This window comes from Hippocampus comes, unplaced genomic scaffold, assembly GCF_001891065.2.
Source record: "Hippocampus comes isolate QL1 unplaced genomic scaffold, H_comes_QL1_v1.1 scaffold147, whole genome shotgun sequence".
NCBI classification, from domain to species: Eukaryota; Metazoa; Chordata; class Actinopteri; order Syngnathiformes; family Syngnathidae; genus Hippocampus; species Hippocampus comes.
In genome coordinates, this window is record NW_017805009.1 from 2,442,253 (window position 1) to 2,460,002 (window position 17,750).

The 17,750-nt window shown below is 42.2% G+C and overlaps 3 protein-coding genes across 5 annotated transcripts; all 3 read right to left on the reverse strand.

Moving 5' to 3' along the window:
- Positions 1-1,901: 1,901 nt before the first annotated feature.
- On the reverse strand, positions 1,902-4,900 carry LOC109510906 (uncharacterized). Of its 2 annotated transcripts, XM_019861598.1 has the most exons (4): positions 4,139-4,900; positions 2,837-2,981; positions 2,508-2,722; positions 1,902-2,138 (listed from the first exon to the last, which is right to left on the reverse strand). In XM_019861598.1, exons 1-4 carry the CDS (start codon positions 4,569-4,571, stop codon positions 2,050-2,052), a joined length of 882 nt encoding a protein of 293 aa, XP_019717157.1. In that variant the 5' UTR covers positions 4,572-4,900; the 3' UTR covers positions 1,902-2,049. The 2 variants fall into 2 exon arrangements, with proteins under 2 accessions (XP_019717157.1, XP_019717149.1); XM_019861590.1 differs by lacking the exon at positions 1,902-2,138 and having other exon boundaries at positions 2,216-2,722.
- A 794-nt stretch (positions 4,901-5,694) lies between these two features.
- Positions 5,695-15,333, reverse strand: hps4 (HPS4 biogenesis of lysosomal organelles complex 3 subunit 2). Of its 2 annotated transcripts, XM_019861558.1 has the most exons (12): positions 14,972-15,333; positions 14,046-14,136; positions 13,807-13,950; positions 13,613-13,720; positions 12,799-12,915; positions 12,218-12,312; positions 11,589-11,658; positions 9,986-10,110; positions 8,389-8,965; positions 7,252-7,378; positions 6,981-7,092; positions 5,695-6,798 (listed from the first exon to the last, which is right to left on the reverse strand). In XM_019861558.1, the coding sequence occupies exons 1-12, from the start codon at positions 15,001-15,003 to the stop codon at positions 6,627-6,629; spliced, it is 1,770 nt and encodes a 589-aa protein (XP_019717117.1). In that variant the 5' UTR covers positions 15,004-15,333; the 3' UTR covers positions 5,695-6,626. The 2 variants fall into 2 exon arrangements, with proteins under 2 accessions (XP_019717117.1, XP_019717125.1); XM_019861566.1 differs by lacking the exons at positions 13,807-13,950; positions 14,046-14,136 and having other exon boundaries at positions 14,972-15,332.
- Positions 15,334-16,299: 966 nt separating this feature from the next.
- Positions 16,300-17,569, reverse strand: cox6a1 (cytochrome c oxidase subunit 6A1). The gene is made up of 3 exons (XM_019861645.1): positions 17,437-17,569; positions 16,685-16,827; positions 16,300-16,600 (listed from the first exon to the last, which is right to left on the reverse strand). Exons 1-3 carry the CDS (start codon positions 17,537-17,539, stop codon positions 16,511-16,513), a joined length of 336 nt encoding a protein of 111 aa, XP_019717204.1. The 5' UTR covers positions 17,540-17,569; the 3' UTR covers positions 16,300-16,510.
- Between the last annotated feature and the right edge of the window lie 181 nt (positions 17,570-17,750).

The window sequence follows — 17,750 nt, forward strand, 5'->3', positions numbered from 1 at the left end:
ACAAATTTATGTGCTGTGGATCCTTCCTTGCTCCTCCTCATTTTTTTTTTCGTTGACTGATAGTAGAACACAGAATAATGTGGTGCCATTTTCTTTCCTTTGTTGCAAGACGTGAGCATCTTCTTCCCCTGTCCGAAAGGGTGCAAAAACATCATTCAAAATTGAACTCAGAGCATTTGCTAATGGCAGTGGTCACGTGTGTATATATGGTAGAAATCACACATTTTCGTTCAACGGTTCGCTCCTCACTTCTCAGTTCGAACTGAGATGTTGGGGCTTTATTTGTTTGTTTTTGTTTTTGCTTTCTCTTTAAGAGACACGTGACGTTTCTTTAGGAGAGGAACGGCTGTTGGGACAAAGTATGAGACAACAACAAAATTGAACTGACAGACAAAAGAAATGGTTGTAATGAAAACATATAAATGAGCTTCTCTGAAAATGTGGGGCCCTTCCATTTGATCATGTGTAATTTAAATCTGAGTGGGGCTGATCTGGAGATATGTTGTTCTGCGTTTGGATTTAGTGTGTGAAATGTTGCCTCAGGATGTCTTTTGCTTGGAATAGTTTTAACATTTTATTGGTGTGAACTTTTTGCACTGCCTTGTGTGTCATTGTCGTTGCCTTGAATTATCGAATACATTGTGCTTTACCATCATGAGCCTTTTTTCCTCTTGGCTGAGTTATCACTCCACGCAAACAGCTCTTGCTGGAGTGAAGGAAGCTTCATCGGTCAGCAGAATTTCATTTGTACTTGGTCAATTTGTTCCACGAGCAATTATGTGGAACGTGGGAGACTTCTGTCAAACATACGCCCGGCACCGATTTTATTTTTAGACATCGGCCCCGGTATTGTTAGTTCATCGCGCTCATAAAAGCACCGGAGGGGAATGAAGATCCACTCTGTGTCTTTCCATATGAGAACCAAAGACTTGTCTTCACTCCATCCGCAATCTTCTTAAACACGGGGGTCCTAGCTTTCTGATTCTTTGCTTACCTTATGAAACATCCAATAAATCAGGGAAGTCAACCCCAGCCATGTTGAAATCTTTTCACTCTCCTCAAATCACATTCTTTGAAATTATTCTGTAAGGGGACATTGTTTGTCTGTTTATTTTGTGATATACTGTACCCCATTTCGCTGAATGTCCCAGCCTGCCCCTGCCCCCCACTCCTCTGTTATTTACGAATCAACTGTACAGTACACGTGAGGTGAATTTGTTGAAACAGAGACAAATTTACAGAGAAAAACCTCAGCAAACGTCTCCACCGTCCAGACAGCACAAAAATCTGTCACCCACCTCGATGCGAGTGCGTGAGATGGCCCGTGGATGATCCGACCGTATGCCATGTACATGTTTTGGATAAACAAACTCTCCTGCAAGGCCTGAAGGCAGCAGCAGACGGACTGAGAAATGTGCTCAAGTCTCTCGACACTTGCTCACATGTGATCCATGCAAAGTGACAAAATGCTGATAAATGCTGTCTCTTTTTAATAAATGTGCTATTTTATCAGACTAGTCGCTTCTGTTTTTCCACCCTGTCATCAAGTCAAAAGTGAATTCCGGGTGCTTTGACAATCCTGGTTCTGACATTTTTTTTCCCTTGTTTTAAATTCCATAAATCCCCCCTCATCTGTTTTTAAAGAAGTTTCCCAAGGACCTGGTCACTACTAAGTTCCACATGCTTTTGTTTGTCCAGGTGTCTTTTCATGCCCCAACAACTGAAAACGTCTCTTTAACTGTGCATGCTAGAAAAGGTGACGGCAGACTGAACAAGCAGCTGCACAAAGACCACTGAAGCCCCAATAAAGTGAGCCAGCGCTTTCATGACTTTGCTTATGACATCAGCTCTTCTGTGTATTCAAAAAAAAAAAGCACAGAATGAAAATGCTCTTGTGTGTATATATATTTATATAATTTCTACAAACCATAACATTTATAAGTTAATATATTTGAGTAAGAAGTGCATAATTTCAGATTAGTCTTAATTTGATGAGTTCAAAAGTGAAAGGCTCGGTCGACTTGAGTCCAGGGTCTGTTCAATTTGACTTCATAGGTAGTAGAGGGTTATGAAAGGCGCGTGGAGGAGGCCAACCCCGCTGCTTTCGCAGAGCACGCCAGCTCCGTCCCGACTGCAGCCTAAGGCCAAGCCCAAAGACCACTGAAGCCCCAATAAAGTGAGCCAGCGCTTTCATGACTTTGCTTATGACATCAGCTCTTCTGTGTATTCAAAAAAAAAAAAAGCACAGAATGAAAATGCTCTTGTGTGTATATATATTTATATAATTTCTACAAACCATAACATTTATAAGTTAATATATTTGAGTAAGAAGTGCATAATTTCAGATTAGTCTTAATTTGATGAGTTCAAAAGTGAAAGGCTCGGTCGACTTGAGTCCAGGGTCTGTTCAATTTGACTTCATAGGTAGTAGAGGGTTATGAAAGGCGCGTGGAGGAGGCCAACCCCGCTGCTTTCGCAGAGCACGCCAGCTCCGTCCCGACTGCAGCCTAAGGCCAAGCCCAGCTCCCCCCACACGTCTCCACCATTGTCCTGGAGATCCACTGAAGCCAGTTTTTTATGCGAGGGGGAAAGCATGACTTTCCGCATGTTCACCAGGTGGCGACCTCTTCCGAGACCACCCGCCGCCTCTTGAAGTCTCTGGAAAAGGAACAGCAGATCCACGCGCAACTCCACGGTGTTACTGTGGGCTTTTGAAATAAATCTGCAAGTGGAAACAACATAGAGACATTTAGGAATTAAAATGCCGCCTTTGTTACAAGTCCCTCAAACACATCCTTCCAAAGAAGAGAGTTTATCCTTACAGGTGACATATTACCTTGTCGGAAGGTTGCTCTTTGCCAAGGACAGAAGTGCAGGATGAATGTCCACCTGTTGCGGATTTGCAAACTGAAGGTGAAGCTCGGCTCTCTTTATGCTCAATGATAAGACCTCCCTGGTGATGAGCACCTCTACATCCGAACCTGAGGACGAGCAAATTCTCATTGATTTCATGGACCGCTCAAATCTTTGCAACATTACTCTCGATCCAGTGGAGCAGAATAGCTTCCTGGAGGTGATGTTTTCACTCCTAATGCCTTGTTAATCTGTCAGCAGGATATCTCAACAAGCCTCGGAGAGAACATTAAGCCTGCTACGGGTCATTTGTATGCAGATATCATTGTGCACAACTGAATTAATCAAACCATTAACGTGCCTTTGCAAGAATGTCTTAAGAAAGCAGCTTGGCAAAATGCAAAAGGTAAGCTTGCAAGGACATCTGCCGTTCTGCTTGGGTTACGTATCCCTTGTATTTGCTTTGGTCTTTTCATGTTTATTTGATAATTTCGCTAACATTATCTTGCAAGCCGTTTCGCTCATTTTACATGGTTGTTTCACAATGGGAAGGTACTGGTTCATGGTGACATTGATTTCTGAGGAGACAAAAGTGGATTACTCGGATAAAAGAAATCCTGGTTCTGCACCATCATGTAAATACTGCTACGTATGGAGTGGGGTGGGCAAAGTATGGCCTGGGGGCCACAAGCGGCCCGCCGGTTCATTTGCATTGGTAATTTATTTATTTATTTATTTTTTACAATAAGTAAGCCTTTTCTTCCCCTACAAGTCATAGATTAAAAATGTATTGATCTGATTCAGTATTTGAATTATTACTGTGATGTCAAACTCATTTTTGTCACAAACCACATCATAGTTATGGGTTTCCTCGGGGAGGGTCCTTATGTTTATGAAAACGTCACCTTCACCACATTATTTCATACAAATGATTATTATTGTTAACAATTGATTCAATTTGAGATCGGGAATCCTGGCACACAATTACCTAGTATAAAACTATTGTTTACTTATGTGAAGAAGACATTGATGGAAACGAAATGCCTTTTATATCTGTTAAAAGGGAACACAATTTGCATGAAAACAAAGCTATTTCGCAAAAAACACGAATCCCACTTTAATTGCTCTAGTAGTGGGCCAAAAAAATGCTGGATCTCGGCCCCGGGGCCTCGAATTTTACATATTGTAAATATAGGTCAAATAAACAATTTTTGCTTGCATGTGTGATTACATTTTAATCTAGTTTACTAAATGCGATGAAAATGCTTCCTCAATACCGTTTTACCTCGTCTTAAACGGCCCTGGAGCCCTTTGACGCTCCTGCAGTCGAGTCCGTCCTGACAACACCGATAGACCCGTCGCACGAAGCTGAAGAGTGGCTTCTCTGGGAACACCAAACCCCCGGAAGGTCCAGAGGCAGACAGAGGCTTGACACTGAGGCGCACCACGGTCGAATTATCCCGGCTATTACGATTGGAGCTTTCCTGCCAGGCCGCCGTGAGCTCCGCGCAGCGCTCGCGGTGTGCCTCCGCGGCCCCTCGCCTCCAGCGCCATAGGAGGTCCGTGCGTAAAGACGATCTCGGGGACCCAGTCGACCTCCCCGGCGACGGTGCTACGAATCCATGCGCGTCCAGTGCGCGGCCTCGTACTCCCATATCGCTGGTAATCACCGAGATAAGAAGTAAAGCAATCCAATGGTGGGTGTGTGCGGAGGCCATGGTGGTCCTTCTTTTTCCGAACTGCAGCTTCTCTCCTCCGCCGGGTTGGATGCCTCGCCTGCTTTATATCCCAACTCACAATGGCAACAACTTTCCACTTAGAATTTGAATCCTGAGCGTCGTCCCGATCCCTGCCCCTCTTTTTGTTCGGGCCCACTTGACCCCCTGCTGCTTTCTTTTAATGCGCTTGCATAATGAGGCGCCCCGACGAGCGCCGACTCGGTCCATTCATATTCAGCCACTTAGCTAATGACTCCAATTACTCCATATTTGCACCATCGCCGTGTTTGCGAGGCGCACAAATTAGCGACAGATCGCGAATGATGTTTTCTAAGAATGCGTTTGCGCTTTTTAAACGACGGCGTCTTTCGCCAAGCTTTTGAAAAGTTTGAAATCAAGGCGTTAAAGTGGAGCCTGCGGACACTGGAGGTCGGTATGGGCATAGAAATCGCTCAGATCATTCACATGCGCCTCTTCTCTCAGCTTCCACTAATTATGGACAGCTCACCAATAGGCGATATGGATTAATTTGTATCAAGCTAACGTTTGAAACAAACAACACAATAATCGGTCAACGGTGGCAAGTAACAAAACCACACACATTCTTGTTTCAAGGAGAATTTTGTCTACTTTCCGAACGTCTTTAGTTTCCTGAAAACGTTTTACACATTTTTCTCCCTACTTTAGGAAACTGCGACTTTCTAATCCGTACTTTGTCAAAATAGGCGTGTTACTGTTTTCAACCTACACAGAAGACTTAAACACATGTTAAAAAAAACGACAGTGATAGGTAGAGTAAAACGCCCTTGAGATCTGATTAACTGATTGAATCGTTGGGATCTTATAAAAAGAAAAACATCGACAGCAGTTACTTGTAGGGACATCAGCCAAAGCTATTTTTGGAAAAAAGATGACAAAAAGAAACATTTGGAAAATATACTCCGCATTGCCTTATTTAAGGCAATTCAATTAATTCACCAATTAAATATTACAGTTCCATATTTACCACCATGAGGTCAAGCTGAAGTTAACCATACTGTCACGTGCGAATGAGACACACAAAAAAAGACAAAACAACAACAACACCCTAAAACTTCACAAACAAACAAAAACAAATAGGAGCTTGATCCCAGTCAGTAGATTCTGACACATTTAATGTTCTCTTAAAGATGAAGAGAGATTGGGCAGGTTTGAAGCCGGTTCCAGATCTGTGCACCATAAAACATAGCAGTTATGATGGTTGTTTTAAGCCTTCACTTCTTCCCGGCAATGACGTCTTTATTCCTGGTGTTATGTCCATGTAGAGAGGAGTTAGTAGGGATAAGATCGCTGAGGGGTCCAAATTATTCATGACTTGATACAATAAACAGGCGTTGTGGTAAATACTGAGCTCAGGGAACCTTAATGATCCAGGGAGATAAAAATGTGGGCAAAAAATACGTATCGCTCTCTGTTGCAGAGCATGAAATTTTTTTGAAAATGTAGCAAAAATGTTGAACTGCGTTCCATTGCAGTAGTACGGATGGGGTTCAAATATAGTTTTGTCTAATACTGTATAAGGAACATTGGAGGTGAAATAATATTTTTCTGTTTAATAAAGAGACCCACATATTTAGAGGTTTTTTTTTTATAATAGAATTAATATGATTTCCACTCAGTCATGTAAAAGAACTTATTCCGAATGTTTCAGAAACCGGAATTTTGATCTGAACCCTGATATTTACTGCATGTAAATGTAGTCAGTGTCATCAATATATTGATGATCTCTTATCAGAAAAATGAGGAAAATGTCTGGCAAATGTGAGCTCACCGTTGAAGAACTGAGATCATGATTATAAATAAGCCACAAAGTAATGTACAATACCTGAAATTGTGACTCGCTGACTTAATACGTTTATTATTATTTCCAGTGCAAAGCATCATTTAAATAAGGTGAGTGAGAATACAGTAACAGCCTGTGTAAATATTTGACATTCAGGTTGACTAAAACGCATGTTGAAAAGGCTATAAATACTTAGAAATAGTCCTGCTGTGAAATGCAGAGGCGCTGTCACGTCAGAGCAGGTTAACGCCATGTTTGAGGAGTCTGTGCCGAGCCTTGCTGGGCAAGGAGAATGCGCTGTCCTGGTGGTTGGGGATGCCCGAGTTCCTCAGCGTGACGCCGTACTGCAGGAAATAAGTCTCCTGGGCCGCGCTGCGAACCCCGTACACAGCGGTGGTGGCGTTCCTGCAGTGGCATTGCCCCCGTAAAAGACAAATGAGAGACGAGCATCAGTTCGGGAACGCTGCATTGCGATGAGAGACTTGATGACAGATGCTTACCCTGCCCCCCACCCTCTGTGAAAGGAGCCACGAAAGGGCCCCCCAACCCCCGCTACTCCGAACCACTACCGTCACTGGCATACTGACCTGATAATAGCCTCCTGCAGAGTTTCAGTGTTACAGAAATGCGAGTGAAGAAGCGATGCGGCTCTGACAAAAGGACGCTCGGGGGCTCCCCCAGGTCGACCAGACAGGTTGGCTACACAGACACACAATAACGGTGTCAGCGCCACATTAACCTGGACAAGCTTTCCTGCTGCACAAAGGAATGCTGATCACAGTTCCTGAGCGGCACAAGCTCTTTAACGCAAATCGATAATTACAAAGAATGTGCCAAAGGAAAATGAAGAGGCCTCACTTGTTAGCGTGCTCTGGGCGCAGTCAAAGTGGGCGAAGATGTAGGGTCCTGCGGTGCCCGGCGCCCCCGGAGAGATGCTTCTCAGATGGGCCTCCAGGCCGTTTAGCGACGCTAAGCAGCTGTGATACTGGATACAAACCATAAAGTGAGAGCTGACTGTCTGACAAAGCCCGGCAATTAGCATCACAAAGGCAAGTCAGTGCAACTCATGAATTTTTCAAAACCGCAAGCGCCATTTCTTTAATTCAGATTTGCTTCTTTGTCGTCGTCTCTGTCAAAGAGGCCATCATCTTTTAATGTGACAGGGTTACAATAGTTGTGGATTTTTCATTATTCTGCAGTTAGTTTTGAGTTCATTTGGGCTTTTGTTGTTGAATTTCGGTTAATTTTAATTTAGAGCAGGTTTGTTTTTATCTTTTTTTTTCCTTCAAAAATACTCCGTTTAGTTTTTAGTAGTTTTGGTATTGTTTTTTTTTTTTTTAAATACAGTATTTGGAGTATTTGTTGAGTGCAAGACTTTTTTAAGTCACAATATATTGTGTGATAAAAGCACGGTTAACTCTCAAATGACTGACCTTCCTTCTGTACGAATGTAAAGTAATACTGAAATAAATGAACTCTGAAAGCTTATGGATGATATTAATTGACCGCTATAATTGTAGTTGTAGTTTGTTTTAGTAAGAAAAAATGTTTCTTTTTTTTTTATTTCCATAAAAAAACATGTTGTCAATTTTAGTTGTAGTTATTTAATTTCTTTTCGTTAACTATAACAACCTTGGACAGGTTCCAACATTAATGGTGGCCCAATGGCCCTGAGCCACTCTGGCCAATATGGCCATTTTCATGCTACTATGTATCTTTACAGATGCTGGTCCAACCGGGCTAGTAAAGATTTCATAAATATGATGATCAAATCAACACAATCTTGAATAAATACCTTCTTAAAGTCCTAAATAAAACCGTATAAAGTGATTAAATTTGAAATAATAACATAGACTTGTCATATTATATCGTGATTATCTGCGCCAGTATTGTTTCTGATAAGCCCATCACAACATAGCTGAAGGGCGAGCACTCTCGAAGGCTCAATGTCGGACCCTGCATGATGACGTGTGGATGAAACGGGTTGCTTCTTACCACTTCCTCCATGGCAGCTTGGTCGCATAAGAAGTGAGGCTCCACCAGCAGGGCCAGCACGAGCCCCTTGACCCTGTGCAGGTACAGCGTCATAGGAACCAGGGGGGTTTCATCCGGGTCGATGGGGGTAGCATAGGTCCCCCCGCCACCTGTATTTGACCCTTCTAATTTGCCATTGTGTGGTTCCTCATTGCAGTGCTCTTTGTCTCCAGAGTCAAATACTGTCCCACAGCATGCGCCTCCATCCTCTCCACTGAGGTGCGAGGTTGCGTTGTGCTCAGAGTCGCTTCGGTCCCCTCCGCTGCTGTGAAAGGTATCATCGGTGGAACTTTGTTGAACTTTGTCCTCAGCTTCAAGAGAGGCATCTTTATTGGGTGCTGGGCAGACGGGTTCCGTGGCGCTTTGCGACGGAACCCGGCTGAAATCGGAGTTGTCCGATGCAGACGAGCGAGGGCTTAAGGTTCCCTTTTGGGAGGAAGGTGGATCTGAAGGCACAGACTCGGAAGAGACCGTGTCCGATGGCGTCCTTGACAGGCTGTGATGTAGGGAAGAGTCTTTCCTCGGAGTAGCCTGGGACCTGGGGAAGAACAAAGAGTATTTTTCCGGAATATCAAAAATTAAAGGGGAAGTCAAAGCATACATTTTCTTTGCAAGAATATGTTCTATGAAGCCACACTAGCCTAATGACAATTCTCTGATTTAATATTACGTTTGTGGACTAAGAATTATGCTGCAAAATCCACTGTTTTTTATTCATCTTCTACCGCTTGCTGTCGACTGAAAAACGACATTACAGTTGTTCAGGACTCAGGTAACGATCAGCCATGGCTCAGCTTGCAGACTTTACATGACCAAACTCAGAAGACAGACACAATGCATGAACTAATGACGCCATCTGCATAAACCGACAACTTGTTTGTCATTGGCCATGTGATTTTTTTTGGAAAGGACACACGCTTCAAATCGAGACTTCATCTGGCACGCACAATTTTGTTTGTGACATGCTCCAAAGTTTCCATTCATTTGGACTTATTAGAAAAGCTTCAGGACGCAGAGCAGAGAAACATGAGGCCAGAATTTTAATCCAATGTCTAGGACTGTCTCCCTCTGTTCCTGTCGAGTCAAGCCGGGCTGTTGATGTACAAGTTGAGATACTGCAGTACATAAAGTTACTGTAACATACTGTATACACATCTCACCACAATAACTAGAGTGGGGTTTGGAAGAATAGGAAATTACATTCCTTTTGGAAGCGCATCTAATTGACATACTTAATAGATGTTAGACTCGAACCAGGTCACAGACTCATTTTGATTGGCAGGGGGGGACATGGATTTTGAAGGCATTGGATCTTTAACACACCCAACAGAATAGGATAATCGATCAGAGAAATCCAAAAATCAGGCCGAGTTTGCTTCTTTTCTACATGGGCGATTCTGAAATGACACCCTATTATCGGCATGTGTGTATCCCAAGGAAGAGAATCAGGAACGATCATGTGTGATTTAAAACACGCTTTGGTCCTGAACTGAGTACCAGATTAGAAGTGTTAAGATGGCGAATCACATACAATTGAAATGTGTTTTGTTTACGGTACCATGATTCTCTGTCAACAGGAGCAGACTGCAGGTAGTGAAGTTCAAACATGGTGAGGAACACAGAAGTAGAGCTGACGGCATCGCCAAATAAGCTGGATGGGTTTGGGCCTGTGGGCGATTGCGCCTAAACAGAAATGGAAAACAGAGGCATATCTCGTTTTTGTTGGGAAATATGACTCGACATAAACAGCCATCGCCAAGTTAACACATACATGTACACTAGGGTGGTCCACATTTTCATGGCAAAAAAAAAAAGTTTGTCGGATTCGTCGGGCCGGGTCGGAATTCTTGTCGATACTATGGTACAAGGTTCTGTGCAAAATTTCATTCCGATCTGATGATATTTTCCTGTCCCGCAAAGCGGCCAAAGTTTCCACCATAACAACTGGTCTCAATAGGGTGAACATGTGTATTTTAACCGTGCCCTGTTTGCCATGCGTGACACTGGCTGGGCTGAATGTTGCCCGAACGATCACCTCCTGACTAACTAACCATTCCATCGCTGCTCTCAGCAGCCGGAGACAAACTCAAACGCACGCCTAACACACAACGGTCACCTACTGGCGAGCTAATATCTTTCAATTGAAGTCGAGAATCGCCGGAATTCTTACTGGACGCTGAGCTGAGGACGCTTTTCGACATCGAAAAAAAAAAAAAAAAAAAGAGCACGAGGATCGGCAGTTCCTGCTGGGCCAGGAGAAGCGTTGCGTATTGCGTTAGTCGTGGCTGTGCCTGCGTTCAGCATGGCCGCTGCAACTGCAAGACGCTCACGCTCAGCCACCGAAGTGTGGCTTGTTGGGCAGCCCGAAGCTCACCACGGCTCGTCGGCGCGCTCGTCACCTACGGGTGGTGAACAGTGTCACTCGTGTTGATGGACATTATAGACAGATGGACAGATAGACAGATGGACCAGTTAACATGGACCAACAATCTCACCAGTGTTGAAGGATAACCACGGTTGCCTTTTTTGCAATACATGCGTTCCTGTCTTCCGTCTTTGAAAAATTGCAAGTGCGAACTGAGCAAAACAAAATCCTTACTGTACGGGAGAAACCGTACTACCATTCAGCCCCGTAAGATTCTTTCCATAGGGGAAACTTTGGTCGCTCTGCGGGACGGGATAAAATTATCCGATCGGAATAAAATTTTGCACACATCCTTGTGTCATAGTATCGACAAGATTTCCGACCCGGCCCGACGAATCCGACAAACTTTTCCAAAATGGACCACCCTAATGTACACGCACTAACTGGCAGGAAAAAAACAATAGCAGCCATTGGTCGCGGGTGAGCTGGAGCCTATTCCGGATAACTTGGGATGAGAGGCCGTTGACACTGAATTGGTCAACAGTCAGTCACACGGCATCAGTAGCCTAATAACCATTCACGTTTAAAAATCACAGCAGTGGCCAATTTCAAGACTTCGATGAATCTAACTTGCATGTTTTCGGAATGTGTGTGGAAGCCAGAAGATCTGAAGAAAGCCACACAATCATAGGGAGAGCGTGCATACTCCACACATTTGAACATGGGCAGCCAAGTGAACCACTGTCAAAGCCAGCTACCAGGGGAATGTCAGCAAATAAAAGAACGATTCATTCACCTTGAAGGTTTCACTCTCATGAGCCATAATTTTCATGGTAACATCTGGGGACATCTGCGTGCTCACGACTCTGTGGAGGAGAGGTGGAAGAATAGCTTCATGACAAAAATCTCAACGGACAGCTTATCTAGAGAATGCAGCGCTTACAAAAAGTTGAGGATATTCAGCTTTCATGTGAAATTTCAGCACGAACCGCAAACGCGCGGTAACCGGTGCAGGTGAACTTAATTTGACCATTTCGAAACTTTTGAATCTGCATGTGCAAGTGCTCAGTGTTTCAATCGTTTTTACGCAATATGCTGTTACCTAACAAGGAGCTAAAGAGCAAAATTCACACAGAGAATTTGCCACTGACTGAAAGAGGAACAGAAAGTGGACGTCCTTGGAAATGTATCAGTTGATTCGTTGATCAAATATGTTTTGTGAATTTTGTTGGTCAGCTCCTTGGAAGTTCGAGCAGCAAGTTGTGCAATAAGTACCGAAACAGTGAACAGCTGGACATGGGCATTCAAAACTTTAGGGATGATAAAATCAAGTTTGGCTTTCAAGGATAAAGTGCATTTTGGGTTCATGTGGAAATTGTACTGGAAAACTCAACAAACATCCCTTCCTTTTTGTGAGTAGCCTACCTTCCTCTGAAAAGAATACAGCCCGCCAACACTAGGGGGCAGCGCTGGCAGGCCTGCAGAATGAGGGCGGCTTTAAGCAGCAGAAGCGGGTCAACCTGAGGAGCAAAATACTGCTCATCACCGGAAACAAGTACAAAGACCCAAGTGGAAAATATCAGACAGTTTTCACAAAGGCTTGTGGCCTTGTGTAACCCACGAGAGCAAATTTGGATGGCACACTTCAGCCTGTATCATAATTAATAAATGCAGAAGCATGTCTCGGTATTGCTCAATAACACCAAACATTGTGAGAGTCATATCCTGTTTCTAGTCATGCATGAGCAGCAACGATACAATTGGAGTGCATCAACACTTGCATTCAAATTATACAGCATTCAAATTAATTGTTCTTTTTTGGACACTCCATCTTTTTTTACCCTACACTCTGAAAAATATGCATTTTCGGTTCATTGAAGACTCTAAATTGTAGGTGTGAATGTCAGGGAAAAAAGTGGACTATTTTTGGTTTCAGTTCACCCACAACCCTCAAAAAGACAAGCGGAATAGACAATGTATGGATGGATGGATGAATCTTGACGTACATTTGTCGAGTCAATAGTGGTCAAGGAGCTGAAGACATGATGAAGCTCAGAAGGTCCAGCTAGCAGGTATGACAGGTACTGTGACCAACGAGCAGCCAAGGTTTCCTGACTATGAAGCTAAGGGGGAAAAAAAACACAAATGATCACTTTGGACAGTCAGGACCAGCAAAGCTTTCTCTGCTGAGCTAAACACTTTCAGAAACTGGATCTGACATTTACAACCATAATTGTGATAGCTGTGCGATGATTTTGTGTTCATTTCTTTCTTTCCTCGAGACCGAACTGCTTCCCTGTATGTGTATGTTGGATTTTATTTTATTTTTTTTGTCCAAAGAGATCTCAAACTCATGACAATATGATTCTAATCTGCCCAGGGCCTTCAGAATCAGCTGGCAGCAATATTATCACATTTGCCTCATGGTACCAGGCAGTTTGTCTACAATAGCGTTAGCATTTTTATGTCCTCTGATTGGTTGGTCAGCGCAAGCCAAATTCAACTTAATATAACACGTCTCTAGCTATGTATATACATCAATGCATTTAATACTCCTCATCTGGCGAGTATGATATATTTTATTAAAATGATAAATACTGATTGTAAACTGCACCGGATGATGTACGTAGTGAAGTCTGCATAAGTGCCTCCTGAAGGCCCCTGTTAACAAATGGACTGCCCACAACTGCTTATATTACAAGATTGTCATCCATTAATCATAAATCATTTTTGTGTCATCCCAAAAAGTCACCCTTACTGTCTTGCGTAAATTTTATTGCACATTAGGTTCACAATCTAAAAGGGCTACTAATATTGTACCTGGTAGCTCTGGCGAACAGAGCCATTGTAGAAACAAAAGAGGTTTATTATCTTATTCAATAGCTCACAGACACTGACAGTTGGAGTTTCCATGGAGGAGCCCAGAGCCTGAAGGAGGAAAAACAGGAGATAGGTCATCTATCAGAGACTAATAACTCGGTCTCAAGACATCACACACAGACACACACACTCACCCAAAAGAATTCCTCTTTCATGTGGATTGCAAATTTGTGGCGACGCAGTGTCAGAAGGCGCACAGGGGAGGAAGAAAGCTCCGAAATGCAACGGCCCACTCCGGCAAGTTGGCCACAAAGTAGCTCCTGCTTTTCTATGGGGGTCTGCAGCAAAGACAGACTGTATATGTCATCATCATTGTTCTTTTAAAAATCAAGAAATTCAACTGCCTTCGGGAACAGTTTTCCAGCAGTCAAACCTCTTCTGGATAGAAATAACAGATCCCCTTGCTCGTCGGATCTCCCTCTCCCTTCACCTTGGAGCCATCATACAGGAAAAATAAATTACACCTGCAGAAAAACAAGTGTAAAAATTTGTCATGAAAAAAAAAAAATCTTTTTTTTTCTGACAATGACTTTCGATAATGTAGTGATAACATCTGTACTATTAAACTTAATTGTTCATGATTAATTTAGAGAAATTTACAGAATTTGTCGAAGGATCATCACTGTTTGTTCTTATTAGATACAGACAGACAGACAGACAGACAGACAAATAGATAGATAGATAGATAGATAGATAGATAGATAGATAGATAGATAGATAGATAGAATAACAGTCACAGCAGCGAAATTCACAAACACTTATTAGAAATGTAGAACAATGAACAAAGAACAAACAGCAATGATGAAAGAGTACATTTAATCTATTCAAAACAAGAAAAAATAGATGTCAATATAGTCTAAATATGATTCTGTAATATTTGTACAATTCCTGAAAAATGTATTATTGACAGTGATATACAGTACAGTATAACATTGAGGAATTATGTAGTACGCACAGATATTGTGTATAAACCTCTGTGGTTATGTACAACTATTTTATGCGGAATAGTTCAAATTCAAACTCGAGAGACACGAAAATGAGAAAATGTGAATGTAGTAGCGTGATTTGTTCAAGTTGTGTTGGTGTGTAAAAACTAGACCTTTACGTCCCCAGCTTCAAATGTTCATGTCAAGTGTATTAGACGATTTCAAGATCAATTTAACGAGTGGAAGAAAACTGAGACGCAACAGGAACATAGGAGGCATGTTCGAATGAAAACGTATCTCAAATAGACAGTATACCAAACGTGGGCAACAGCGAGGTAGAGACGTAAAAGTGAAAGGTAGACCAGGGTCTTACCCTCTCGATTCCGGCGGAAGAAGTTCCGCCATGGTCCAAATGGATGTATTACGCTGCCATCAGTTCTTTCAGGTCTCCGCCAATAAAACACAAAACTGCCATGTAGCCCCAGCCCGCGTTAGATGCTGCAAAGCAACATTTTGTGCCCTGAAAATCCTAAAACAAATTCGTGATGCGGATGGAAAAAGTTTAAATAATTACAGCCAAGTTTCAGGGTTTGTTGTGGTTAGTCCGCGCTAAAAAAAAAAAAAAAAGAAAAAAAGTTTGACAAGAGGAACAAAACTAGAGGAATGTAAGTCAGTCACACGCAAAGAGAGTCATGTGAAAGTACGGCGACTGTTGAGGGACAACCTTGTATTACAGGAACTACAGTGTACTGTTGTCTGAAATAGTCGATTGAAAAACAAAGGGGCAGTACAATCCAGAAAATAGTTTCGTATCAAATGTCAAAAGTTGGGATGAAAAGAACACTTGCACATGCGATTGGGGTGCACTCAAAGGAAAAATACCTTATCATTTATTTTTATGGATTCAGAGTTACGTTTACGTTCGGTTAACAGTATGTTTGTTGTGACAATATTTTGCAACGATATAACTGCACGGCGTCATGCCTGGAACTGTTGCTTTTTTTTTTTTACAGTGGCAGTGCCATGGCACATTGACAGGAAACTATCCAATATCACTGAATTGGTCTGAAAATGTTTTATTTACAGCTGAATATTTGTACATGCATCCACCCCAGACAGGCCAAACAATTAAGTGCGTTTCCACGAGATGGCAGAAGGTACAATTGACCTTGGGGTCAGCAAAATTTTTGAAACTGTGAGCTACTTCTTGGGGGAAGTGCAACTAAACAATGTCTGCCATCTAGTGGTGAATGGACCTATTAAAAGGTACAAATACAGAGGAGCTAACAAAAATGTTTTTTTTTTCCTTTTTGGGAAAAATCGAGGGGATCGCTTGTGTGGGCATGGCCCGCACTGCTAGTTGCCATCCCTGACCTATACCAAAATTTGGGGAAAATTGGAAATTTGTTCTGTTTGTGCTTTATAAACTTTTTGTTTGTACCGTTTTTCAGTGTTTTAACATTTTTTTTCCAACTAGTTCCCAGTCCCCCAGTCTACTCCAAATGCACCGAGATGATACCATTTGTTTGTGCTGGTTTGTGCTGTTTAAAAAAATAAGCTTAAGTTTGTGGTACTTATATATATACACACACACACACACACACACACACACACAAATATTCCTTTAACTCTTTTGTCACAACTGATTTGTCTAAGCAAATTGAAACTTTTACAAACGACACAGAAAAGAAATACACAAAATAAAGTTAAGTAAGTTACTTTATTTCAGTTATTTAAGGTAACGTATTACTCAATATTACAGAGCAAAGAACTGTCGGCTCAGGTCCCTCGTGTTCAGAGGTAAAAACAAAAGTGAAGTAAACTGCAGATGAGTGTGTGTGTGGTCCAGGAAAGAAAAACCGACTGAGGGAGAACTGGTCCCTACACCAGTTATGAGGTCTGGAAAGTGGGTCTACTCTTCGTGACCCTCATAGCCGTCAGGAAGGGCATTCACATGGGGATTGTGGAACAGTGATTTGTTGCCATCTCCCCAGGGGAACCGCTGTTTGCAAATAAAATATATCAGTCAGAGACATGAAAAGCAAGTCAAGTAAAACCAAATGACATTGAGCTATTTAAATCCAACCTTGCTCCGAATGCGGAGGTGCGAATAAGGGATGAACTCTGGCTGTTCATGGCTGTGTTGTTGCTCCTTCAGGTACATGTTTAACATGCACACCGCAACGCCAGGCAGGGCAACCACAAAGGTGAGTATCTTCCATGTCCTAGCTGGAGCGATGGAAAATCAGGATCGGACAAGAGGTGAAATTTCCATGAAAACAACGTGCGCAGAAATTGTTACATTTTCACTGCTCTCCAGGAGTCATAACTTTCTAAATATTTGGCACGGGAAAATGATACTTAGATCACTGGATTGACTTGTCAGAATATGATGGTTTCATGTAAATAAATAAATATTTCAATTTGAAGTCACATAACTACTAATGTAATTTATATCTTTGATATTTTAAATGTGACTAAACTAACTAATACTTCTCTACACTGTTTTTAGACACAAACGGGATTGAAACTGCTACTGCACATAGTACCGTCTACACTTTACTTACAGATAACGTACTGCTCAGCAAAGTATTTGGGCATTCACATTTGATGGGTTATTTCACTCGTTCGTTATTTCATCGAGTGAATGCAACACATGTTTTCGTCTTCACCAAACTTGTCTTGAATGTTGTCGAGTCAAGGATACCAGGCTAATGCAAGTGCTAACAGAGCTGATGCCCAAGCAACAAGGTCACCGTGAAATCGTAGCCCTTTCTTGTTAAAAACAATGAATGGCGTTAAAACAAAGTATAGTCTTTAATCATCCGTAAGACTCACCTGCTTGCTCACCATGACCGGCAGCGGCAGCAGAAAGCTGGCGACGGGTCTGCGTCAAGGAAGACCTCAGCAAGGTTTGAGTGAGTCGGCCCACGACCGCCATCTTCGCTTCAAATGGATCGAGACACAGCGGAAAGACGTTTGGATTAAGAGTCACGTGACAGGAAATCTATTTTTGACAACTCTTACATTATAATTACAACACAAATGTTTTTTGTTTAATATAATCATCAATGTATTATGTTTATTATTTTTGTAGTATGTGATAATATGTTTGTTTTTCACAACTGTATTTTAATTTAAGTTGTTCGCTT